At 40.4% G+C, this 23,127-nt stretch overlaps 1 protein-coding gene across 8 annotated transcripts in view; it reads left to right on the top strand.

Moving 5' to 3' along the window:
• GRIP1 (glutamate receptor interacting protein 1) overlaps positions 1-23,127 on the top strand; it is a 328,666-nt gene that overhangs the window by 267,172 nt on the left and 38,367 nt on the right. For 5 of the 8 annotated variants that reach the window (XM_055809292.1, XM_013303010.3, XM_027793368.2 and 2 more), the window contains exons 8-11: positions 10,246-10,393; positions 11,983-12,152; positions 17,103-17,258; positions 22,409-22,595. In XM_055809292.1, coding sequence (XP_055665267.1) covers positions 10,246-10,393; positions 11,983-12,152; positions 17,103-17,258; positions 22,409-22,595 — 661 coding nt within the window. Of the gene's footprint in view, positions 1-10,245; positions 10,394-11,982; positions 12,153-16,256; positions 16,413-17,102; positions 17,259-22,408; positions 22,596-23,127 lie in introns of all 8 variants that reach the window. The other 3 variants (XM_055809295.1, XM_027793374.2, XM_055809291.1) reach the window with 3 other exon arrangements.

Genomic DNA, 23,127 nt, shown 5'->3' on the forward strand with positions numbered 1-23,127 from the left:
AATTAAAAAAGGGAGGTAAAAATAAGTTCATCCAGGCAATATTCATCCTAGGGTTCATTAAGTTTGAAGTGCTTTGTGACCATAATATTTTCCTTTTAATGTCATTCTGCTTGTAAACAGACACTTCTGAGCTTGTTTTTTATGTGCATGTATTTTTATAATTATTTATATTGATGTTCTGCTGATTTTAATCAACTCCTCATTTGAGTTTTTACAATTTGCATAACCAGTGTCTTTCTGTTAGGGTCAGCTCAGCAGTGTTGAACGGAATAGCTGCCTTCTGAGCACTGTGACCTATAATTTTTCAAAGCATTTACAGCTTAGGTAAAGTTGAGGGGGTTTTCACTGGTCAAAAAGAAAAAGAAACATACCTGAAAAAGGCTTGTCACAGTTTCCCCTTTACACAAATTGAGTAATTACAAAGTTAGAAATCTGTGTACCTTATGAGCACTGGAACATTGTCCAAAAGAAGTCATCAGACAGGGGCATGAGAGGACCTGGAGTCCCTCCGAGCCTGGCAGCAGGAGCTGTTCTGGCAGGAGGAAGATGGCATGTCCTGCAGCAAAGGAGGGAGCCGCACAGGAACCTTGCCAAGGGTGACCCTGGCAGCAAGCTGGCAGGCTGCCTACTGGTGAGGCAGATGGAATAGTGTCCTGCTCGTTGCTGGGACTCCATCAGTTGTGAGGTGCTTGGGTTTCTAGAGGGTATTGCTTGGTCGGGATTTTGGGAGAAAATATGTGGGGAATTGTTTTTGCTGGAAATGTACACTGCAGGGAACAGGGGATATAGAAAATTTCTTTTACTTTAAATGTTCGAATACTCCCAGTAGTACTGTTTCTTTATTGCTTGGAAAAAGCACTGGGAAGGGAAAAGCTGGAAATGTATAGGCAACAGATAAGCAATCCTGCATTATTTTTGCAATGTGGGATCAAAGAGCTTATGTTCAGAACCGTGGCTTCTGTGTTGGATTTCAGGGCATTTTACCTAAATTACTTTCTTTTTTTAAAACGTTTTTGCTGAACTGCGGCTCAGGCAGTACCAAAGCAGAGAGAGGACAGTTAATAAACTTGTTTCCTTACTCATTCTACCAAAGCTTTATTTCATGAGTAGTTGGCATTGAATGGCAAAATATCCTGTACAGCCCTTGAGAGCTGCGAAACTGTCACTCTGCTCCTCGGTGCATAAATATCAAGGTCAGATCTCAGCGTTGACCTTCTGCATGGTAGCATTTTATATTGTGGCTGTGCCAATGCAGCAACACAGCTGTGCTAGAGCACAGATTATTGAAGAGAGACCAAAGTTTTTTGGGGAAAAAAATGGTGCTGATAGTACAAACTTGTAGCATCAGAATTCTTATTGTCAGTCGTGGACAACAATGTAGAGTTTACTTTAATTTTTCTTTTCTTCTGGTTTATATTCATCTAATAGGCTTTGCAGAGGAGTGTTTTAGACTGGTCTGAAACTTGCCTGTTAACCAAACCAAGTCTGTTGATTTCAGTGTTAGCAGAAGCACACCCAAAGTCAGCTTTCCAAGGCAGAGACTGTACTTAGCCAGTGCCGAGGCCACCAGTGCATGCAAATGAGTAATCATGAATGTAGGCGACAGTACGGCTCAGCACAGAGGACCCTTGAGCAAGGTCTAGTCATGTACCTCAAGTATTCCAGGCAGCCCAGCCACATGGGAATGGGGCTGCACTTGGGTCAGCCACCATGGCGAGAAGCAGACGTGGCTGTCACAGGCCTGGCACCTCGCTCATGTGGCTCTGCTGCTTCCAGGGCTTCAGCTCCCACCAGTGGGGCAGAGAGACAGGGACAGCTCAGGTACCTCACTACCACAGCATTGACACGTCCTTATTTGCCTTAACTGTTTCGCGTGCATGTTAGCTCTCTTACCAAGATGTCCAAACTGTCCACAGCGCACCTTTGCTCTGAAGCTTGTGGGATTACCCGAGATATCATTATCCTGGTAGAGCCCTGGGCAAATGGGAACCGTCGGCTCGACACAGTGTTTGAGTGTCCACAGTGTTTGTTCCCATCGGTCACGTGTTGGCAGTGAAGGGCTTTGTGCTCTGTAGGTTTCTGACAACAATCCAGTCCCACTCTAATTATTACTGTTCCTGTTAGATGGAAACTCAGGGTCATTATGACAAATAGACATAATTTATGGATACTGCAGCACTTTATATTATCTCTAGTAGCGTGTACTTAGAGGCATAGTTTTGAGGCTGGCAGATGTAAAATTTGACACACCAGCTGCGTCTTAGTTTGCAGGCAGAGATGCAGATTGTGTTGTCCTTATTTGTTCTATTTGGTGTGATTAGTCAGGTACAAAATTTGCAAGGGCTGGAGTGTTTTGAAGAAATCATAGTTCTTGTGTATTTTATTTCCTGACCTACTTGCAAGAAAAAATAAGAGTGAGAAGTTCTTTTGTACCTATGTATGTAACAGGTTGCCCAGAGAAGCTGTGGGTGTCCCATCGTTGGAAGCATTCAAGGCCAGGCTGGATGGGGCTTTGAGCAACCTGGTCTAGTGGAAGACGGCCCTGCCCATGGCAGGGGAGCTGGAATTAGGTGATCTTTAAGGTCCCTTCCAACCCAAACCCTTCTGTGATTCAATGGTTCTGTGATTTTTGTCTATGCTTTCTGCAATAGAGAAAATAGTGTTTTGTATTGCAGGATCTCAGCAGGGTACTTTACAAATCACTACCACCATTTTGGGGGTCTTTGTTATTTTGGGAGAATACTTTAAAAAGTAATTATTTATGAGTTCCATTCCTGGAATGAAATGCAGGCAGAATTCCATCACTGCTGACTTCTGCAATCAATTCACAATCAAGCTAATACTATATAGTCTGTCCAGGGTGGTTTTCAGGACCCATCCTTCAACAGAAAGGTGATGTTTGAGGCCCAGGTTGCCAAATTAACCATAAAAGGTGTACGTATAGGCTCCCGAGTTTTGATACCATGTGCTGCCATCGGGGATGGAGATGTGAGTTTTCAGTAGTTCTTTAAGTGCCATCTGAATTTTCTATGTAGTATTCATTTTCAAGGTAACAAAGGAAAGAAATCGCAGAGCCCGGACTTATTTAAAATGCATTCAGACTAGCCTCAGAGGCAGATCCAGGATCTTCTGTACAGGCACCATCCACGATGTCCCTCTTTGTTGTAAATTCAATAATAGATAAATTGGGTTTTAGATTAACAGGGCACACGAAAAGGAAGATACAGATAAATTAAGAGAATGGGATTTAATACAGCTCTTGAGCAAAGGGACCTACTAAAAATGAAAGATCTCTGAGCATGAAACAGTAGGAGGAAGGAGCATCCCAAGAATTGGGAAAGTCTTTTAGGCAAAAGGAGTTTACACAGGCTTTTGTGGTCTGAACGTGAGAGAAAGTCTGAAGAAGTCCCAAGTGGATTTTGAGTACATCCCCACGCACACCAGTGTGAGCACTCTGGAGGCAGGGATGGTTCTTCAACTGGTTAGCAGGCATTTCTTAGCTGAGAAAGGTGATGGGGCTAAGGTTGCGAAGTTTGAAATTAGGTAAAGGCAGCTCCTAAGCTTTTTTTTTTTTAAGAACTTGGCTGAATTAAACACATGTACGTGAACTGCAGGAATTAGGAAAGAAGAGGAAAGTGGAAAGACTGTGCAAGTCAGCTGATAAGAATGAAAGTGCTTGTGTACAGGGGAGGAGATAGGTGGCACATTCCTTTAGGGAATAATGTCTCTGTTTTCCATTCTGAGGTTGAGAGGTCTGTCTGATTTCACTATCACTCATTCTGGAGGCATCCTCTTGAAATTATTCCTATTTTTCATTTTTGAAATCTGACTGTTCCAGAGATGAGGTGTAAAATACCATTGGTGGCTTTTTGCCTGAGCAGCAGTTTTATGTTTTCCTGTGGACTCTGTGAGCTTTCTTTCAATTAAGTAGCCCAGCAGCTCCAGTGCCATGCTGTTACTGGCAATAAGGAAAAAGACACTATTTTATATATGTATTTTTAGTACTGGTTTTGCCTCTAATTCTAGCTGAGACGGGTAAAATTAAAATGTCTGTCGCTCACTCTACAGCCTGCCTGAAACACACAGATGCTCCATAAACAAGGGCACACTAGGATCACACATATTTTATGGTAGGTTATAAGCTGGGCCTTGGAGACTGCCACTGACCCTTTGAACAAGAACAATATTTAATTTTTAAATAGTTGTTTTATTATTAAAGAAGCTACCACCCTTTCTCCCCAGATATTGCTTGCAATTTATAATGCCAGCTTACTCTGTTCCAAAATACATTTTTGGGTAAAGGCTCCTATGTCATTAAACTTATTAATATTTTTCACTCTCAGAGGAGAACTAGAAACACTGACAATGACTTTTAGCTTTTCAGAAATCATTATCAGATCTTGCTAGCTGACATTGATTCTAGTTTTCCTATAAGATCTGACATGAAAAAAGGTTACTCTGCTAAATGAAGCATGAATAAAGCCAGGGTGCAAACATTATGCAGTGTTAGTAGAAAGAATACCAAGGCCGGTACTGTGTGTCAGTGCCCTGTGTGTGGTTCACTTATGACCTTTACAGTCACAAAAGTATGAGGAATCAAATAATAATTACTCTGAATGAGTGATAATGGCGCTACCCAGCTGTAGGGCGTCTTGAATGTTGTTCCTGTGCCCCCTTTACACTGCAGAAGTCTCATTCCTGCTTCTCTTCCTTGCTGCTGCTTTCCCTCTTGAAACCATTGACCCATGATCCCAATCTCAATTTCTTAATTAGATAATCTTAAAAAAATGTAATTAATATTCCCTTCTTTGCAAAATGGAGATTAGGGATTTGTTGAGATCAAATTATATTTGGAGTACGAGGAAAGAGTATTATATAAATGAGCAGCCTTCCACCCCCAAAAATTTAGTATTTAAATAACCCATCAGTTGGCTCTGTGTGTGTATGCGTGACTTAGCTAATCATCTAGTTGGTGTTAAATGTGAGTGAAAGAAAATGCCCTCTGCAAAGGAAATTAAAAATGTTAGCAAGACAGCCTAAGGAATGTTTTAGGATGTGGCTGAAAAACAGTGCCAGAAGTGGATTTTTTTCATCTCTTGGTATCCATGATACCAAGGCATGCTAAACCTGAGTAAAGAAGAAAGGTGTTAGTGGAGAAGGAGAAAGGTGGAGAAAAGCTTCCCTGCTCCCAGCAAATCATTCTCTTGCACAGTAGAGTAACTAGCCATGTCTGGTTTGGGCTTTTGCTTTGCTGGAGACTGTGGAAAAGGCAGGCAATTGGAGGAGACTAACCACCTATCGCTAGGGCAGTCTCAAGGAAACGAGAAGGAGAATAGCAGGGACACAGGATGACAGAGTTTTATGAGTCTCACTATCACAGATAGGAACATGATCTTGCCACCAGACTGTGAGGAGCTGGGACAACTTTAAGTGTATCAGTCTTACAGTGTTTTAATGCACGCAAAGAATGTTCCTTCTGCGTTGGTGTTCATTTAAAAAAGTGGTCCATATGAACACAGTAAGCAAACCACATGGAGGATGGCAAGATTCATTAAGTGCAGTTGAGGATACTGTTTGACAGTAATGAATAGTCTATTGATTAATGAAGAGAAGTGGATGTGAATGCACACAGAATCCTTGAGTGCTTTTATGTTGCTCCACTGCCAGCAGCCAGCTGAGAAGTATAGTAGAGCATTTGGCAGTGATGGGGGGATTCAAACTGATTTCTTCAAACTGATGTGCTATAAACATTCCAACTTTTTGCTTTTAAAGGAGAGGCTGTCAGAGATTTCAGATTTTTTTCCAGTTCTCAACAATCTTCTTTAACTTCACTGGAAATACACCTCTGTGATCCACCCAGCTACTGATCCAGTCTGAATATTGGTGCTGGAAACTTTGCTTTAGGATTAGAAGAGGTTTTTCCTTTTAGGAGAGTTATAAAAACATATCCAGGTGTCATATGACCAGAGCTTAAGTGACTTACTGCTCTGAAAATGTTATCTGGGTGTCCTATTGTTCTAATTAACATTTTGCTCTCTTGACTAGTCTGATCATGAGGCACACAGGTACTGGCTATAAAAAGTAGGGTTACAGAAAAAAAGAAGGTAAAGAATTGGGTGTACTGACAAGAACTGAATGAACAAAAGAAAGCTTCTACCTGTCAGAGAGATTGCTCTACTTGCTATATGTGGGCTTCATACAAGATTTTGTATGAAGGGAAAAAAGAAAGATGTGGGGAGCAGGAGAGCGTGGTTTTTTGACCAATAAAAATTATTTCTGTGAAATACTGTCTTCTAGTTTGACAGGAGTCAGACACGTATAGATATGTGAATACATTCCTACAAAAGCATTAAAACTTGGCATTGGGAGAACAGCAAGGTCTGAGGAACTATCCATGTATTTACTGATCTGAACTGGTACAGACTTGCCTTTTTTTTTTTTCTTTTTTTTTTTAATGCTTTTAGTCAGAGAATCACAATAACAGAGAAGGCTACAGGTGAAAAAATTATTAACCTGTGGACACCTAATAGGGAAGAAGCTTGGCGAGAGGAAAATTGGTGTAAGATAGTAAGGTATCCACTTGTTAGTCAATCACATCATTGCTAGAAGACACAGCAATGTCCAGGCAAGATCAGCAGCAGTCTTGGTTCAACTGGCTCTTAAAGGTCAACATCTGTTTTGACATCCTTCCTTCTTGTTTGGCTCTTTTAAGCTGCTCAGACAAATGATTTCTACCTTGCATTGCCATGGCTTCCGAAAAAAATAAGAAAGCACCCAAAACCTTCCAGTTAGGTAACTGAGAAGCTGCAGAGCACAGATAATAGCAACAGAGATCAGTGTTCCTACAGGAGCAAGTTCACGGTGTAGTAGCACTTCCCAGCTTTAAGTACAAGAAGGCTTTGGGAGGAAAGCATCATAAACTAATAAAATTTGGTTTCCTGTGGATTTAGTTTCATTATTAATATGAAGCTGTGACTGAAGCTTTTCCCTTTTTAGGGCATTTATAGGTTCTATTTCACATGTAGATCCTCTGCTGCCTAATACAAGCAGCTCGCTTTGTTGGCTTCCCCACTATGGGGATCCTAGAGGTTTCCTCTTTTCCAGCACCCACCAGTTGTTGAAGTGGATTTAACAAGCCGTAAGGTTTAGCAGATTACATGCATTTACAAAAACAGAAACACACACATGTAATGAGAACACTTTATCAAGCTAAACAAATTATTTTTTTTTCAACTTTGAATATTATTTCTGATTATCCTTTGAGTTGAGGGAGAGTGGTGACATTGCTTATTTTATCCAGAACTTTTTATATATTGTATAGTAAGTTTACACATCATAAAGGTATATTCAGAACAACCCCCCTTGTTGCTAGCGACTTAAGCTGTCAAATAAAAAAGGTGTTCTGCTATCTAGCTGAGAAAATGTATTAGCATGCAGAAAGCAATGCTGCTTCCTCTGGGAGGTTTTAATCAAGCCTCTTGTACTGATTGAGATGCAGTGCTCAGAAGTGAGAAAAATTATTAACAAAATCAAAAATCTAGAGTGTTTTTCATGGAAACATTCATCAGTATATCTTATGTAATTACGTAGCCAATAAATCATCATAGTGTGTAAGTGCTTCAGTCACGGTGTAAATATCTTAATGACTGAAACATCTTCACACATGAATAATTTATACCTGTATAATTCATTTTTCATATCCATGCTTTACTTCAACATGATAAACTAATCCTTCTCTGTCAGGGAATGTGTGCTTGATTATTGCTTTCTGATTTCTCTTCCCTGTGTTTATGTTCCACAGTTAGACACACTCCATTTCTTCTCTTCTGGTTCCTCTAATGTAGTTATCTTATTTATTCATCCTGTCTGCCTTGGTTTGCCTTCCCATTGCATTTGCACAGGCACGTGGGAAATAACACTAGGGCATAAGCTGATTGTGCGTTTCTCAAGTAACTTGAGAAAGGAGCAGCATCCTGAAAGATTTATTCATTCTCAACAGATATTTGCATTTAGTTCCCTCTCCTCAAGGCAATCCTTACAGAAAGAACTAGCAATAGGCCAGTAACGAGTAGAGCTGTGCCATTTTCTGGATCAATGTGAGCTCAAACCTTTGTCACAGTACTGAAGATAAGCATTGCTTGAGTTGTCTTTCCCTGTGTTTGGAGAGCTGGTTTGTAGCTCTAGAAACCACTGGAATATTCCAGAAGAAAAGAATTGTTTCTCAGCACAGGAATGGGAATCGGAAATTCTTAAAGTCTGCTCCACTGTGCATGCTTATTTGGCTGTATGCAAGTACTGTGTGAACCCTGCCTTACTCAGACCCTTAACCAAAGCATCTAGGGCAGGAGTTAGGTTGCGATGACTTCCCCATTTAGTCACTAGAGGAAGACAGGTGGCTGCCGAGGGTGGTTCATCCAGCTTTAAAGCTATTTAGTGCCTGCAGCTCCAGCCAGGAATGCTACTGGGTGGGCTCTCTTCTTTTGGATCACGGTTTAAAGTTTGCTTCAGATTTGTGGAACAGCTTATTTTGGTAGTGCCTGTGGAAGTTCAGCCTTCAAAAAGTCAGTCCCAGCTGAATCACTCTGATTTATGTAAATTATGAAAATGATCTGAAAATGAATCACTCTGATTTAATGGGCACTTTTAAAAATAGTATATCTCCCCTTAAAACCCTCAGGTTTCTAACTAGAAAAAAGACAACAGGAATGTAAAAAATATTTCAGATTGTGGGGGGAAAAGGAGTTCTGTAATAATCAACTGATGCTTTACTGGTATTATGTGTTATTCCATCCAAGCACCTTTCTTCACTCAATTTCTATATCCAGTCTACCTACATCACTCTCTAGGAAGAGCACTTTAGCTGAGTGTTAAGTTAATCAAGCTCTCATTCAATTTCTTGTATCATCATATATATATATCATCATATGTTTAGTTTTGTACAATAAATACACTGTTTCAGTCTTTCTCTTTTGTGTCAGAATTACATTTTTGGACTGATATTCTAGATTTAGGACTGAATGGAATATCTTATATCTGTCTTCTCCTCCATACTTTGAAGCCCAGCTGCAGTTCTTCTACAGCTTCAATCTCAGGGACTTCTGAGAGACATCATAGTTGAATGTTTGCTTAGTGTTCTTACAGCAGGCTCCAGTACTCTGTGAATACAAACCTCTTGTTTGCTAGCAGGATGTTTGGTAACTTTGCTCCAGCCTGAGTCTTTTTTTATTCATTTTTTCCTTATGATGATTGTAAGCACCTCCAAAGGCTTCTGATACAGTTTTCTTTGTCTCAGACTTTTTATGTCCTTAAAGGACATCTTTTCTTACTGTACCTTACTCCACTGAGATCAGTTGATCGATAGGTATCAGCTAGCAGGAGTTCTCAGGCAGTCTCCAGAATGTACTTCACCCTTATCACTGCCTGCTCTGTTTTGGCATTTAGGAAGCATCCTACTGTCTTTTTCCTTTGTTCTGTCTAGCACTTGTCTCTCTTGGGCATAGTTCCTCACCACAGTTGTCAATCATGACTGTTGCTGCCTTCTGTTTTTCTGCTTTCTTTTTTCAGGGTTGGTCATTTACTGTCTGTGCCCTCTTGCAAGGCAGTACTTTATCCAGTGACAGGATATTACAAAAATCCTCTGAACTTCCTCACATGCAGTTTGCTTTAACTCTTACTATTTCTAGCTGTCAGGCCTCCAGCACTTTCACAATTTTCTCCTAAATCGTCCTTTGTTTTTGTGAGGGATTTCTCGTCAACTCTTTCTTTTCCTTCTTCATTTGATTATTATAGCTGTTGTACACAGACGTTCCCCTTCTTTTCTGAAAGCTAGCATCCTCCTCTAACCTATTCACGTATTCATTTTTTTCAGATAATTTTCTACGTTTTTCATTAATTCTGTTTCTTCAGCATGCCTATTTTAAACTCCAGGTAATTTTTAACTTCAGTTGTTTGAGAAAGTGATTCACCGGCACATCCCGGTTCTGTAACCTGGTCCATCTCTGCTTCTGACACACTCGGAACCTTCCAGACATCCCAGATCCACAAATTTCATCTTGCTTTTATAATTTGCAATGTTAAGAGCTGATTCTTGACACCTAAACTGATGCTATTCCGTAATTTCTTTAAGTGGCATGTTATCTGGTTAGAGAGACAGACTAGCCGTGGAGATTTTATGTGGGAATATATGGAAATTGCGTAAGTACCATATTGGTATAATACTGATCTTTTGTTGTCTAATTTTAACAGATTCAGTAGCAACAGCATCTGGGCCACTGCTAGTTGAAGTTGCCAAAACTCCTGGTGCTGCTCTTGGGGTTGCACTAACTACCTCGATGTGCTGCAACAAACAGGTCATTGTCATAGACAAAATCAAATCTGCGAGTATTGCAGACAGGTGAGTGTGACAGACGGCTGACACTGCAGGTCCATACATACATTTTATTTGTACTTTGGTTTGGATTTAACTTTTCCCTTTTTTGATAAAACTGACTGAACCAGATGCTTTCAAGGTTGCAGGTCTTCAAATTAGCACTTTGTCAGATTGTTATTCCATACTACTGAGTTTAAGACTTCCAGGACACCATTTACTTCAGCTCATTCATGTAGTATTCAATGGTGTAAGCCAGCCCCCATGTAATATGCGACTGTCTACTTGCACTGTGCAACACAGTTTAGAGGTCTGCTCTATTACATGTAATGCTGTGGCGGAGATTAAGATTTTAAAAAATAACAACACACTGGAATTCTTAAAGTAAGCCCACGATATGGAACAGCTGTTAAGGGAAGTAGATGTTGAGGCTTTGCAACCTTGAAGTGTTCTTTTAGAATATATCACTCATTCTTGTGGCACAGTGAGATGGAACTCCTTATTTCTGGATTTTTTTATTGGTATTTTAGAATGCAGCTGAGGTATTAGGAAGACTGGCTTCTGTGTCTTGAAATTATTTTGCTGTAATTTTTCCACTTCATTTAAACCTTTAAATAAAACCATTTAAACCCTTAAAAAAAAAGTTAGGTATTTTTCCCCAGTGGTCTAAACCTCTGTAACAGAGCTGTGGAATCTTTTTTGGGGTGTGTGCGTGTGTGTGTGTGTATGTGTTTATACATATACAGTGTATTTCTATATACACATCTCTATCTTAAAATTCCTTAAATATTATGTTTCAGCAGCAAATTCCTCCTGCATGATCCCAGTCACCCTACCTTGTAACTCCTCTTTGACAACGGTGCTTTTGGTAGCACCCACTTGTAGCAGTGAGTCTACAGCTCCTCTGTGGGCTTTTCCCTACAGTAGAAACTTTTGAGAGTGACGGCCATTGATCCAGGGGTGTTCTCCAGTTCAATGGTGCAGGATGCTTTAATTTTCTCCCTCTGTTTTCTCCCATTTCACAGGGGGTAACCAATTAAAGGAGCTGTCCACTTGACTGGTACGTCGGGATGCTGACTGCTGTGTTTGCATTTCTCAACTCATCCAGTAGCCAGTCTCTTGAGTGCAGCAAGATTTAGCAGATAGCCCCCTCCCCACCCCACTCCTCAAGTCACCATGCTAGCCCTGGTTTCATTATTTGTTTGACTACTGCATAATGTCATCATCATTTACAGCTTTTGTACTAATAAATGTTCAAACTATAACTCAAAAAATGATGAACTGGGTGCTTGTGTGAGGGATATGTGACCAAGTTATTTGAGTCTCCTTAAGCTCTTCTCATTTTATTCAGCTGCCATTCACACACATTTTTATAGTCAGCTACCTCATTCCAGTTCTGTGAGTGATGTCTTGGCATATACTGTATTAACTGAATTGTTTTTAAGGTTTGTACAAATAGATATAAAGTCTGACCAGTGACAATGCCTACAAAACACAAATCTCTCTCGAAAAAAAAGAACACGTTCATAGTTGTCATGACCAGTTTGAAGGCAGTAAAACTCATTCTCCAAGAAAGAGCATATCTGATCATACTGAGTTTTTCCCCTTTTATGTAGATGCGGTGCATTGCATGTAGGAGACCATATTCTGTCCATTGACGGCACCAGCATGGAGTACTGTACGCTGGCAGAAGCAACGCAGTTTTTGGCTAATGCAGCGGATAATGTCAAACTTGAGATTCTTCCTCACCACCAGACACGGCTAGCACTGAAAGGCCCAGAGCATGGTAAGAGGATCTGTAGCACCAAATACCCCTTTCTTTTTCTGTCTTTTACTTTGCCTGCCCTTGCTGAATGGCCAAGAAAGCTATTGCAGCAGTTATGTCTGTAAACGTTGTTTCAGCTCCCCAGGCTGCGCTTCTGCAGTTTCTAAGAATCTCTGTGTTTTCTCGACCTTAATGTACCCTCCGAGATTCCTATGGATAGAGAGGGAAATGTTTTACTGAGAAATGGCTCTGCACACTTGTAGATGTACATAAAGACACCTGTTGACTCTACTGTTGCGGTCGTTGGGGAGGCAACTAGGTAAATTAAAGAGTAAATGAATCTCTAAATTGCTTCTTAAATTTAGAGCAGGGAGGGAGGACCACAGCCAACTTCTTTTCAGCATATTGGCTTGATTGTCTGTTTTGACCACTTAATAACACCTGTTCTCCCCTAAAATGCCTCAAAAAACACGCCACCGCCACCACCCCAGTATTTTCACTTGTTGATGGCGTTATTATTTATTGCATCTTCTTTTAAAGTACTTCTGAGATTGCTTCATGGGATCATTGTCAGTGCTTATGAAAAAGGTTTGTTTGGAAGCAATTCCCTAGATCCTAGCCTTTTCCACCATATTTATTTCATACCAACATGCTTGAAGACAATGGCTTTTCATTTTCAAATCAAGTATACATAAAATGTTTTAGTATTTGCGGATGAGAGCTGCCTGTCTTGTCTTCTGACTAATCCTGAGAAAGTGGCTTAATTCACAGCATTCATAAATTCAGTCTAAAATACTACATGTTGGTGGATACCAGAGGAGTAGCAAGGGTTATCAAATACACAGAGAATAGATACCTGTGTTGCAGCATGAACCAGTGGTACCATTTTCTGAGCCTGTGGTACTGTGCTTCTGCCTCCTTTAGACCAATACAAGATTTCTGAGGCCTAGAAATGTCTGTGATGGTAAGTGTTCTTGGACGTCTATCTAAGATCTAGCCTGTCCCTGGATAAGCAATGCTGTAGTCAGCTTGTCAGAGTGGCGAATATTGAAGTAGTGGCTGAGGAGACACTGATTTCTCCTAGACCAGGGTGAACAAAAAGTAACCCTTGTGGTACCATGGTCTTCCATCATTCAGCTGCACCTCCTTCCCCTTTCTGCTTCAGCCGGTTTGAGGGGTGAGGGAGCAGGGAGCTATACTGCAGAGGAAGAATGAGGTGGAGACCAAATCGTGCAATATATTTCCCTTCTTTTCAGTTATGACAGTGCATTGCAAACAGATCTTTCATTTTGCTGAAGCAAAGATGTCACACAATTTTGGGCTGGTTAGAGAAACTTTGAAGAGTGTTTCTTTTGGGAAGATGAGTACCAGGGCCAAAGATTTTAGTAGATGATTGTATTTTACTTTTTTAAGTAAAAATTGTAGATTACTTGAAGCAGTTGGTTTCTTAACCAACATTTAAAACAAATTGATGTTATTAATGTGCTAGTCAGCTTGACCCAGTTAGATGCTAAGAAAAAGCAATGCTCTTGCCATGCCAGAGTTAAGGACTGGCCGCTACAAAATTGTATCAAGGGGATCTGCAGAAACTACCTAAGAGCGTCTTTCGGGGAGAAATCTCCCTGAGGTGATAAAGTTGTTTTCTTAAGTAAGGCAGAATAACTAGAATGTTCAAAGTCCTTCCCAGCCCCTCGCCAGGTGGTGCCACTGCAATATCATGACCAATGCGAGACGTAACATGCTTTATGGAAGCAAGTACTCTCCTGGAAACAGCCTTTCATCAGGTGTGGTATGGCCTAGATGCTGTGGAGTTGGAAAAGCTCCCTTTATGTGTCTGGGATAAGCTGAGTCATTAGGGCTGTATCTGTTGAGCTCAGTTATTGGTCTTATGGGAACATGTTAGGAATTTAAAATGGGCAGGAAAGTCAGTATATAAAATAAATTGAAATTTTAGCCCTAAAATAAAATGGAGAGCACTATAAAAGATCAGCTTTCTTTTTCATGGGTTTTTTCCTTTATACTGTGCTGCTAACATTCATTTCTCTTGCTGGTCCATTAGTTTTATGTTTGCTGTACACAACCCCGGGTTGGAATAGCTCAAATTACCACTAAATTACTACAGTTGCACACAATGGGATTTATTTTTTTTTTACAGAACTTTTGTGGAATTGGGATTAACCTTCTACAAGCTGAGCAAACTGAATTTGTGTACTTCCCACTTTGTAGGACATTTTTATCTCTATTCTCAGTGTGAAAATATAAAAAAAAAAAAAATCAAAGACTACCAGATAATTTCCTGCTGCAAGCAGTCTTTTTAATTAAACAAGGCTCACCGCAACTTAAAAATAATGAAAATCCACCTGGCCACATTGTTCTTATCAGATTTTAATTTTTACACCATAGTTAAAGTTCAGAAACCTTGCTGTCTATGCATGTAATCAAAGAGAAGGTTTCATCTAAGAAGATACGATAAGTCCGTAAGACACATGTGGTGGTATCAGGCTACTGCTGCTGTTTCTGGGACTCTCCTGGTTGATGTTTTCCAAAGTCTCTGAGGGCGCTGGCGCCGGTGCCAGTACGTGAGGCACCCCAGGGGCCCAGCACCCCTCCTGCCCCTGGCATCACACCCCACCCTCGCCTTTCTTACCTTTGGGGGGGGGGGAGTGTGTGGAAACATAATTTCTTTTGATTCCAATAAGTCAGAGGCAGTCTCAGGGAGGGACGCAGGACCAGGGCAACCCAATGGAGGGCACAGAGCCAGGGCCCCCAGAGTCCCGACCACCCCGCAAGGCTGCAGGGACACAGGGGGTTGCCCTGCGCTCTCCCTTTCCTCTCCCTTCCCTGGTGGCATACATTGTAGTGACATGCATTGGCTGTGGGTCGCAGGAGGGCTGATATGTTCATACACCTAGCAGATCGTTACTCATGAAGTGAAACAAAAGGATAGCTTTTCTTCTGGCAGTGCTTGCTGCGAGGGCTACCCATTTCGCCCCTTATTTTGCCTTGAAGTAAGATGTGAAGGCAAGGTGTGGGTTCCACCTGAACAGTCACGATTTTTGGCTACTGAAGTCCAGCATGGGATCATACGTGTCTGTAGCCATTATAGGCACAGCAGGTCACAGAGAGACACAGGTAATACACGGCTCATGGGCCAAAGACTGTAACTTACGTTTCATAGTATGGGTGAATCCCTCGGTGATTTTAAGGCAAATATTCAGTGAATAGTTCCCAGTTTGAAGTGTGCCTCTACAATTCAGCAAGGACACAGCTACGCTGAATTTAATGATGAATAGACTGTATTTAACGACGAGTGACTTTAATCATTTTCCTTTAATATTTGACACATCAACTGAAATGCTTCCCATTTTCTTGGCAAGTACTGGCCTTCACTTTTGGCATATCCCAGGCTCCCCATATGTAGATTCAGCAGTCAAGTATGGTCTCCAATTTCATCCAGAAAAGGATCATTTTAAAGTTTTGAAGATCAAGTTTTTAAAAAAACATTAAATTGCACATCCAGCTAATCAATAAGAACTCTTTTCTTTAATAAACAGGCTTTGGGATAGAGTTTTTCTACTACTGACCCAGGGAAGTTGTTTACTGCACAGAATAGCATAATGCCAACAATAGATGGTGGCAAAATTGAAATGCCAATGCAGTAAAGTGAAATGACGGGCAAGTAAACATCTCCATTCCAGGCAGTGCTATATATAGTATGTGGTTGGCCTTTTTAGTGTAGAATGCAAGCAGAGACTTACTAACCTTCAGTTAGTGCTCATATGTGATACCTTAGTATTTTCTAAGGAAGTTTGTAATCTTAGCTCCTAAAGCCAGAGTGAGATTAGAAATTGATTCAGTACTTACCTTTTAAAAAACAAATAAAAAAGCAAACCAAAAAAAAACCAGTCAGAAACATGTATTCTGAGAAAAAAATATGATGTCTATTCCTCAAGTTAGCACCCCCGGTAAGAAGACAAGACCAGGTTATTTATTATTTTATTTTATTTTCAATTTATTTTCATTTTTGGACTTTTTTTTGTGTGTGTGTTTGTGCAGTTCAGTTACTTTTCCCTCTTCTCTGGTCCTTTTGTTTTCTGATTTTCCATCATCCCTTCATGCGGGCAGTGAAGGTTCAAAGAAGCAGCAGGCAACTTACCTGGGATTCGTGTGCCAACAGCCACAGCAGCCTCCTCACCTACCACCATTATAACACCTACCACCCTGACCATTGCAGGATGCCAGCCTTGAAATTCCAGAAAGCGCCTCCTCAAAAAAGCCTTCGTAATGTTCCACGCTTTTTCCTGCTGACGTATTCTCTCCTCCTCTTCTTACGCCTCCTCCTTCCCCTCTTCTTTCACTCATATTTTCCCCATTTCAGACACTAAAACCTTTTCAGTTTTATGGATGCTACACTTTTTCATAGCCACGCCGAGGTTATTTCTGACATTTTATGCCTTCTCTGTAACAAGGCAACCTTTGTAGACAGGAAAAGGCTTGAAAATTCTGAATGAATCAGCTCTTCTGCTATATGAGTAGATCATTAGATTTGAGTAGTGTATATAAAGTTTGACTTTTGAATGCAAAGCATTGCTCACAAATCTTTTGTCAGAAATTACCTACTACAAAAAGGCATTTCTAAAACTGGTGTATCTAGGCATATTGATCTGCATTGGTTCATGGATGTGTGTTGACAAATTTAATTTAATGCGCTTTGCCTGAAATAAGTTGTATACTATGAATGTACTATTTTTTATCTACAGTATCTTTATTACCTTCCAGCAGGTATTTTCATGAAATGCTGGCTATACTTTTACCTACGGTCACCTATGTGGTTTAATGTCTTTGTTACTGGAAACACACAAACCATTCCTGTGCATCATACACATTGTTTGATCTGTTGATGAGTTATAGATGTGCCGCACTCTTCCGTGGAGACTGAGTGCTGTTTGCCAAGTGTTTGATTTCTTACAGCAGCTTTGGTGTCTTCATCCTTCTCTCCTACCTCCATGAGTGCATACAGCCTGAGTTCCCTGAACATGGGGACATTACCTCGCAGCCTCTACTCCACCAGCCCACGTGGGACAATGATGAGGCGGAAGATGAAAAAGAAGGACTTCAAAAGCTCCTGTAGGTGGTAACAGCATTTGCTCAAAATGTGCAGTGAATGGGTGAAAGAGGGGGAAGATACAGAAAAAAGGTACAAAGTGCCTTAATTAATATATATACACACACTAGGCAGAAGAGAGAACAATTGGAGTTCGTGTTAGTTGTAGGGAAACATCAGCATTAAAATACTTGTCCAGTGCTACAATGAGATGAGTAGAGGCCATGCAGCTTAACTATCTCATGTGAAATATATAAAGCAATGTTTTCTTCAGACAATTCTGGAAGAGTTTGTTATACCGTTAGTGAAGTGATTTTCAAATTCCCTTTTCCACTCTTGCTGTTTCCATCAGGGAATAGAATTCATAGCTGAGTAGTCAAAAACAGATTGCTGGTAAGCTCAACCAACTATCACATTACAGAAGGAGAAGAGCTTGCCACAGTACCTCCTAGGTAGTTTTAATGTTTACATCTACACCATAACCTGCACAGTCATTTTTGTGAGGAAGAGTGACAAATAACAGCAAAGACTAAATAGCCTTCTTTCTGACTACTCTCTCGAATTCAAAGCATGGATTTCCCATGAGTCAGTAATTTCCCAAGCCAGGGTAGATATATTTCAGGCTGTTCCACTTTGCATATTGCTGGGCCGGAGAGTATGGCTGCATCAGCACTTTGTTTCCCAGACTCCATGTAAGTGCCACCTCTCCTTTTGGCTTGTCCATCTTTGTGTGGTCCTCAGCAGCTCAGTTCCTCCAGAGCAGGGAGGTGAGAACTGCTCTCTAAATCATCCGCTCTGGCTAATAATGCTCACAGGTCGGCTCTGGAAAAAACGAACTGATGTGCATCACAGTGCTGCTGCCTGTATTAATGATTTCCCATGGTCATATAGCAAAAGCGGAGCAAACCAGCAGCCTCCAACTAAAGCCAGTCACTGTGCAGTTGTGAGAAAACATTTGAGAAAGGAACTGAGGTTTTGCTTTCTTGCAGTTTATTGTTGTTTCCGTGTTCTTTTTTTTTAAAGCAAGTATTTTTACATAACATTTGCCTGAAAGTGCATTTCTGGTTTTTAATCTGTTCAGCCATTTTTTACAACTCATTTATTGACATGTTAGCTTTTAATGCATTCTTTTGGGTCATGGGGAGATAGTGTGTCCATCCATGCTATGGTATCACTAGGGGTCCAGCTCTTAGGTGTCCTCATGTGCACGTGAGAAACAGTAGTAATGTTATACTAATAGTAATTGTTTTGAATAGTAAAATAATGCAGATGCAAAAAATAGTTCTTTGATTGTACTATATTATAACTGTTCCATCCAAAAAAGGACTGCAATCCTGCAAAGCTAATCCTGTTACGTATCTTAGAGACAGCTGTTACTTGTTAAATTTTTCAGATATTTTTCTTTCAAGGAAGCCTTGCCCTTGAAATTTGCTGTCCTGCAAAAGCTCAAAACAAGACCAGTGACATTAGATTTAAGTGGGACAGTTACATAAGCACTGTAGCTCACCTGAAAGATTCCTCAAGTCAGAAGGCCCTGGGGATGACGGGCTGCTGTGATTAAACAAATCTCCAACCAGGAGGAATTGGGATGAGGCTTTGTTGTGGGGTAGTTTATACACATTTGCATGGTGAGGTCTGGATATAATGCATTACAAAATATGTGGAACTGGCCCCATCACTGACTGAGTCTGTGCCTCATTATGAACAGTGACTGCATCAGCAACCGTGAATCAGAACTGGCTGGCCAGCCAGGCTTGCTGGCACTTTCTGTGAGCTTGCTTTTCAGCCCATGCCAAGTTCCTTACTCCTGTGGCTAGACTTATACCCATAGTTGTGACTGCAGTAACAGCCAACATAAGAGACCCACACTGGACTGAATGTGCTAGAAGTGACCGTTGTAGAGAGTGGTCCTGTACCCTTTCACCATCCATCAACAGGGCTTGGAAAACCTTGCATCTCTCCCTTTGTGTGGGAGACTCATGAGAACCAGGTAGCATCAACAGCTGTCCTTTTTGTAGAAAAGGAATAGCGCACTCTCTTGATTTTAGTGTGATTTATTTTTTTTAATCCAATGGGATTATTTGAGGGTTTTATTATTGTAACTTTTAATAAATCTTTTAGGAATGTCATTCGGGAAGAAAAGGGTGTAGTGGTGAAGGGTGCCATAAAGTTTACAATGCCATTTGTTTAGAAAAAGCTGCATAACTTAATGTGATCATGCCAAAATTCATGATGAAGTGTGATGGTACAATGGGTTACAAGACTTTTATGGCCATGATTTTACAATCATTGCGTTAGTTACATAGATCTTTCCAAACATGTGGCTGTAAAAATTGAAGGTATGCCCTGCTGTCACGAGCTTTATTTATGCCACTTGTTTTCAATTTTTATTCTTTCTCTGCTTTTTTGTTTGTTTGTTTGTTTGAAAGTATGGTATTCATTGTGGACACACTTAGATTATTGCTTGGTTAAAGTTTAAATCCTGAAGCACTTTGTAATAGGTCCATATTAGTACTTGAAAGTGAGACATAATTTTATACCAACTTACTTGATAGTTACTAGGGCTGCACATCTGGTAGAAATTAGAGAGGGTCTTAGACATACATGGGTGCTGTTTTCTCAGCACATCCAAGCTAGCAGCTACCAGGAAGAATAGTGTATGTTTTGCAGTTTCTCAGAAGTCAGAGCAGGAGACTGCAGGCATAATAATCCATATACGTACCTTTAAATACATCTTGCTCTGCTTCTCATACGGCTGCAGGAATAAGAGTAACAAGTACATAATCTTCAAATTCAGGATTATTATTTACATAACTGCAGAGCATATAGTAAACCAGCCCCCATGACTGTTGCTAAGAGTTGGATGAAAACTATTGCAAGTATGCTAAAATGTACCCCTAGCAGTAGCAGCCAGGGTTCACTGAAACTACATATACATCCATACCCCCTTTTTAAATCAATAACGCTGCCTTCTGGCCTGTAAAACTTTGAATCCGTCAAGCAGCCAAAAAAATGACAGTGTTTCTTGCTGTAATTGTTGTTGAGTTACAAACCCCAACACACTCTAAGTCATGGGTTTGGGTACCTGTGACATTTTATACAGGCTTAGCAGACAGCTAGTGTTACATCTCTGCTTTTCTTGTTCCTGTTTCATTTTGTTTTGGAATGGGGGGAGTTCCTAACTGTCTCTTTTCAGTATCCACATCGTAAAAATATTTATCAGAGTGAGTTTTAAATCACACAAATGGTGACTTAATTTCCCAGTGAATTAAAACCTCAGCTGTCCTAAAAGTTGAAATAAATGTTGTGAGACCTTTAGGTTCCTGGTAGGGCATTAGATAAAGAGTAAGAAGGTTACAGAGTTAGCTAGATGCCTGCTGCACTGGGGGAATGGACACATAAGTGATGGGAAAGATACGGTTAACAAGTAATTAATTGTATGACTTAAAGAAAGGGGAAATGGAACTTTTCTGAGCTTGGATGCCCTAAATTTAGACATTTCTAGAAGGTGTGTTAGGGCATCTGGTACTATATTAACTTTGAATTTATCTGGTTTAGTCATATTTTAGCCTTTGCCGTGCTGAGGGCTGGAGAAACCTATTTCTCACAAGCAATAAACACTAAAGCTGGTGGGCATTTCTAAGAACAGATTACTACTATTTTCATTTGGGTATGAACATTTCTTACTGAGTCCAGATAAAAGAAACAGTAAGAAGGAAGCTGTTGAGAAACGGAAATAATACACAGTTCTTAGAAAGGAAAACTACAAAAAGATATGAGTGACAATTCACAGTAATTTAGAAGCCAGTTTCAGAGTTGAAAGGAGCTTTGCTGGGAGAAAACAGAAACTCAAGAGGTTTTTGGCAAGTGAAACGTTTGCAACAACTGTCATTGCCAACTGTACCACATTAATCAGATTTTATACTAAATATTTCACAGCAAAAGGCTAATGCTTGTAGCCCCAACATGCAGGGAATACTTAGACAACCTCTGACATCTTTGTACAGCTGTTCTAATATTATCTATATTGTAAAAACAAGAACTAATTGTTTCCCAGATCTAAAAAAAAAAATTCACAGTTAAACAGTCCCTCAGATAAACCATGAACTTTTATCTAATTTTTAGTAGCAATTGCAGGCAGAAATGGGTCTTGAAGGAAATTAGAGGTGGAGAGGTAATGGCTTATAACCTATAAATATGATGTATAAAAATGGCTTATAAATCTGTAAATAAATTTATAACATGAAAACATTCCAAATCCCTGACGTTGGAGGATTATTGTAACTTTACTGGTCTGAACAGGAATTGAAAAACTCCAGCTGTCTGTGTATGACATAACGAAAGACAGTAGTTTGTCACTGGGGGAATTCGAACAATTATACAATCAACATTTAGGCAGAGATCAAGCAGTCTCCTTCTTTCAAAGGTAATTGCATCGAATCTCAATGTTGGTTGTATCTCCATTTGTTCTGTAATGTGTCCTATTCAGAACAAGAGTGAGAACAGTGGGTGTAAATCAGGAGTACAGAAGTAGCTGCCTGTGTTTATCACAAAAGAATCCCCCAGTTCCTCTGAGAGACACCAAAGAACTTTTTTCCTCACAGTCTCTTGAGATATACCGGTTGCTAAAACAGAGAGGTTTGTTCAGCTTGCTTATACTACCCAGTTAGCCTGACAAATTGCTGATGTGTAGTAAACATGCAAAGGAAGGCATCCTTATTTCTTGCAAGCAAGCCTGGGCCATGTGCTTTGTTGCTAATAGCAATGCATTGCTGTGAGATGTTCAAAAGAGTTTGTGGGAATCAGCTTGAATAATAGCTGGGCTTGCGCCTCTTAATTCCCTTAGCTGCTGTGAAAAATCTGCTCATCCACGCCTCAAACCTAATGCAAACAGAATTTAAGAATGTTCTGAGATTTTTGGGGTGGGGGTGTCAAACACATTTGTTTTACTCACTGTAAGAACTATCTTTTTGCATTCTAACATACAACCAGATGTTTTCTATTCTCTTGTATGTCAAAACCATTTATACATAATTTATAAACTTCAGTCTAAATTGACTTTAAAAGAGATGTTTTGTTGACTATGTTTATCGTACACATCAATTTTCTCAAAAAGCTATGGAATTTCTGCCGTGTTTGAATGTCTTTCCTCTTGGTCTGCTTTGTTTTATAGTGTCTTTAGCCTCTAGCACTGTTGGTTTGGCTGGGCAGGTCGTCCACACTGAAACCACAGAAGTAGTGCTGACTGCTGACCCCATAGTCGGGTTTGGGATACAGCTCCAGGGTAGCGTGTTTGCTACTGAGACCTTGTCTTCTCCACCTCTCATTTCCTATATCGAGTCTGACAGTCCGGCAGAAAGGTGAGGTTCTTTCAGCTGACTGCTGAGTGTGTTCTGGTGGGCATTCCCTGGGGTTCTTGAGGCTTGTTGCTTTTCATTTGTGACAAATTGCAGGGCCTTGCTCAGTGGAAGTGTGGCAGGTAATAAACTGTTCTGACAATGATATTTCATGTGCTTGATCAGCTATAAGAAGAATGACAAGCACCAGTGTTTTTATCACCCAGAGTCCTCCAGCAGGAGACTGGAAGCTATATTCATGCAAAAGCAAAAAAAAAAAAAAAAATCAGAAACATCACTGAAGTCAAAATAGTGATAATCCAATGTGCAATGGCAGAGGCCATGTCCCCCTCTGTTCAGTTTTGGTATAGAACCAAATCTTAGGGAGTATCAGAATTTTGACTTAGTAATGATTTCATTGCAGCATTTCAGTTGCATTTATATGCTTCTGTACGTCTTCAGTCATGGCATGAGAACTATAGTAGCTGCATAGGCAAGTGCTAACTGCCATTACAGAGCTGCAACACCTGTAGCCCAGAGGCAGGGGTGATGCCCA

The sequence above is a fragment of the Falco peregrinus genome, chromosome 6, assembly GCF_023634155.1.
Source record: "Falco peregrinus isolate bFalPer1 chromosome 6, bFalPer1.pri, whole genome shotgun sequence".
NCBI classification, from domain to species: Eukaryota; Metazoa; Chordata; class Aves; order Falconiformes; family Falconidae; genus Falco; species Falco peregrinus.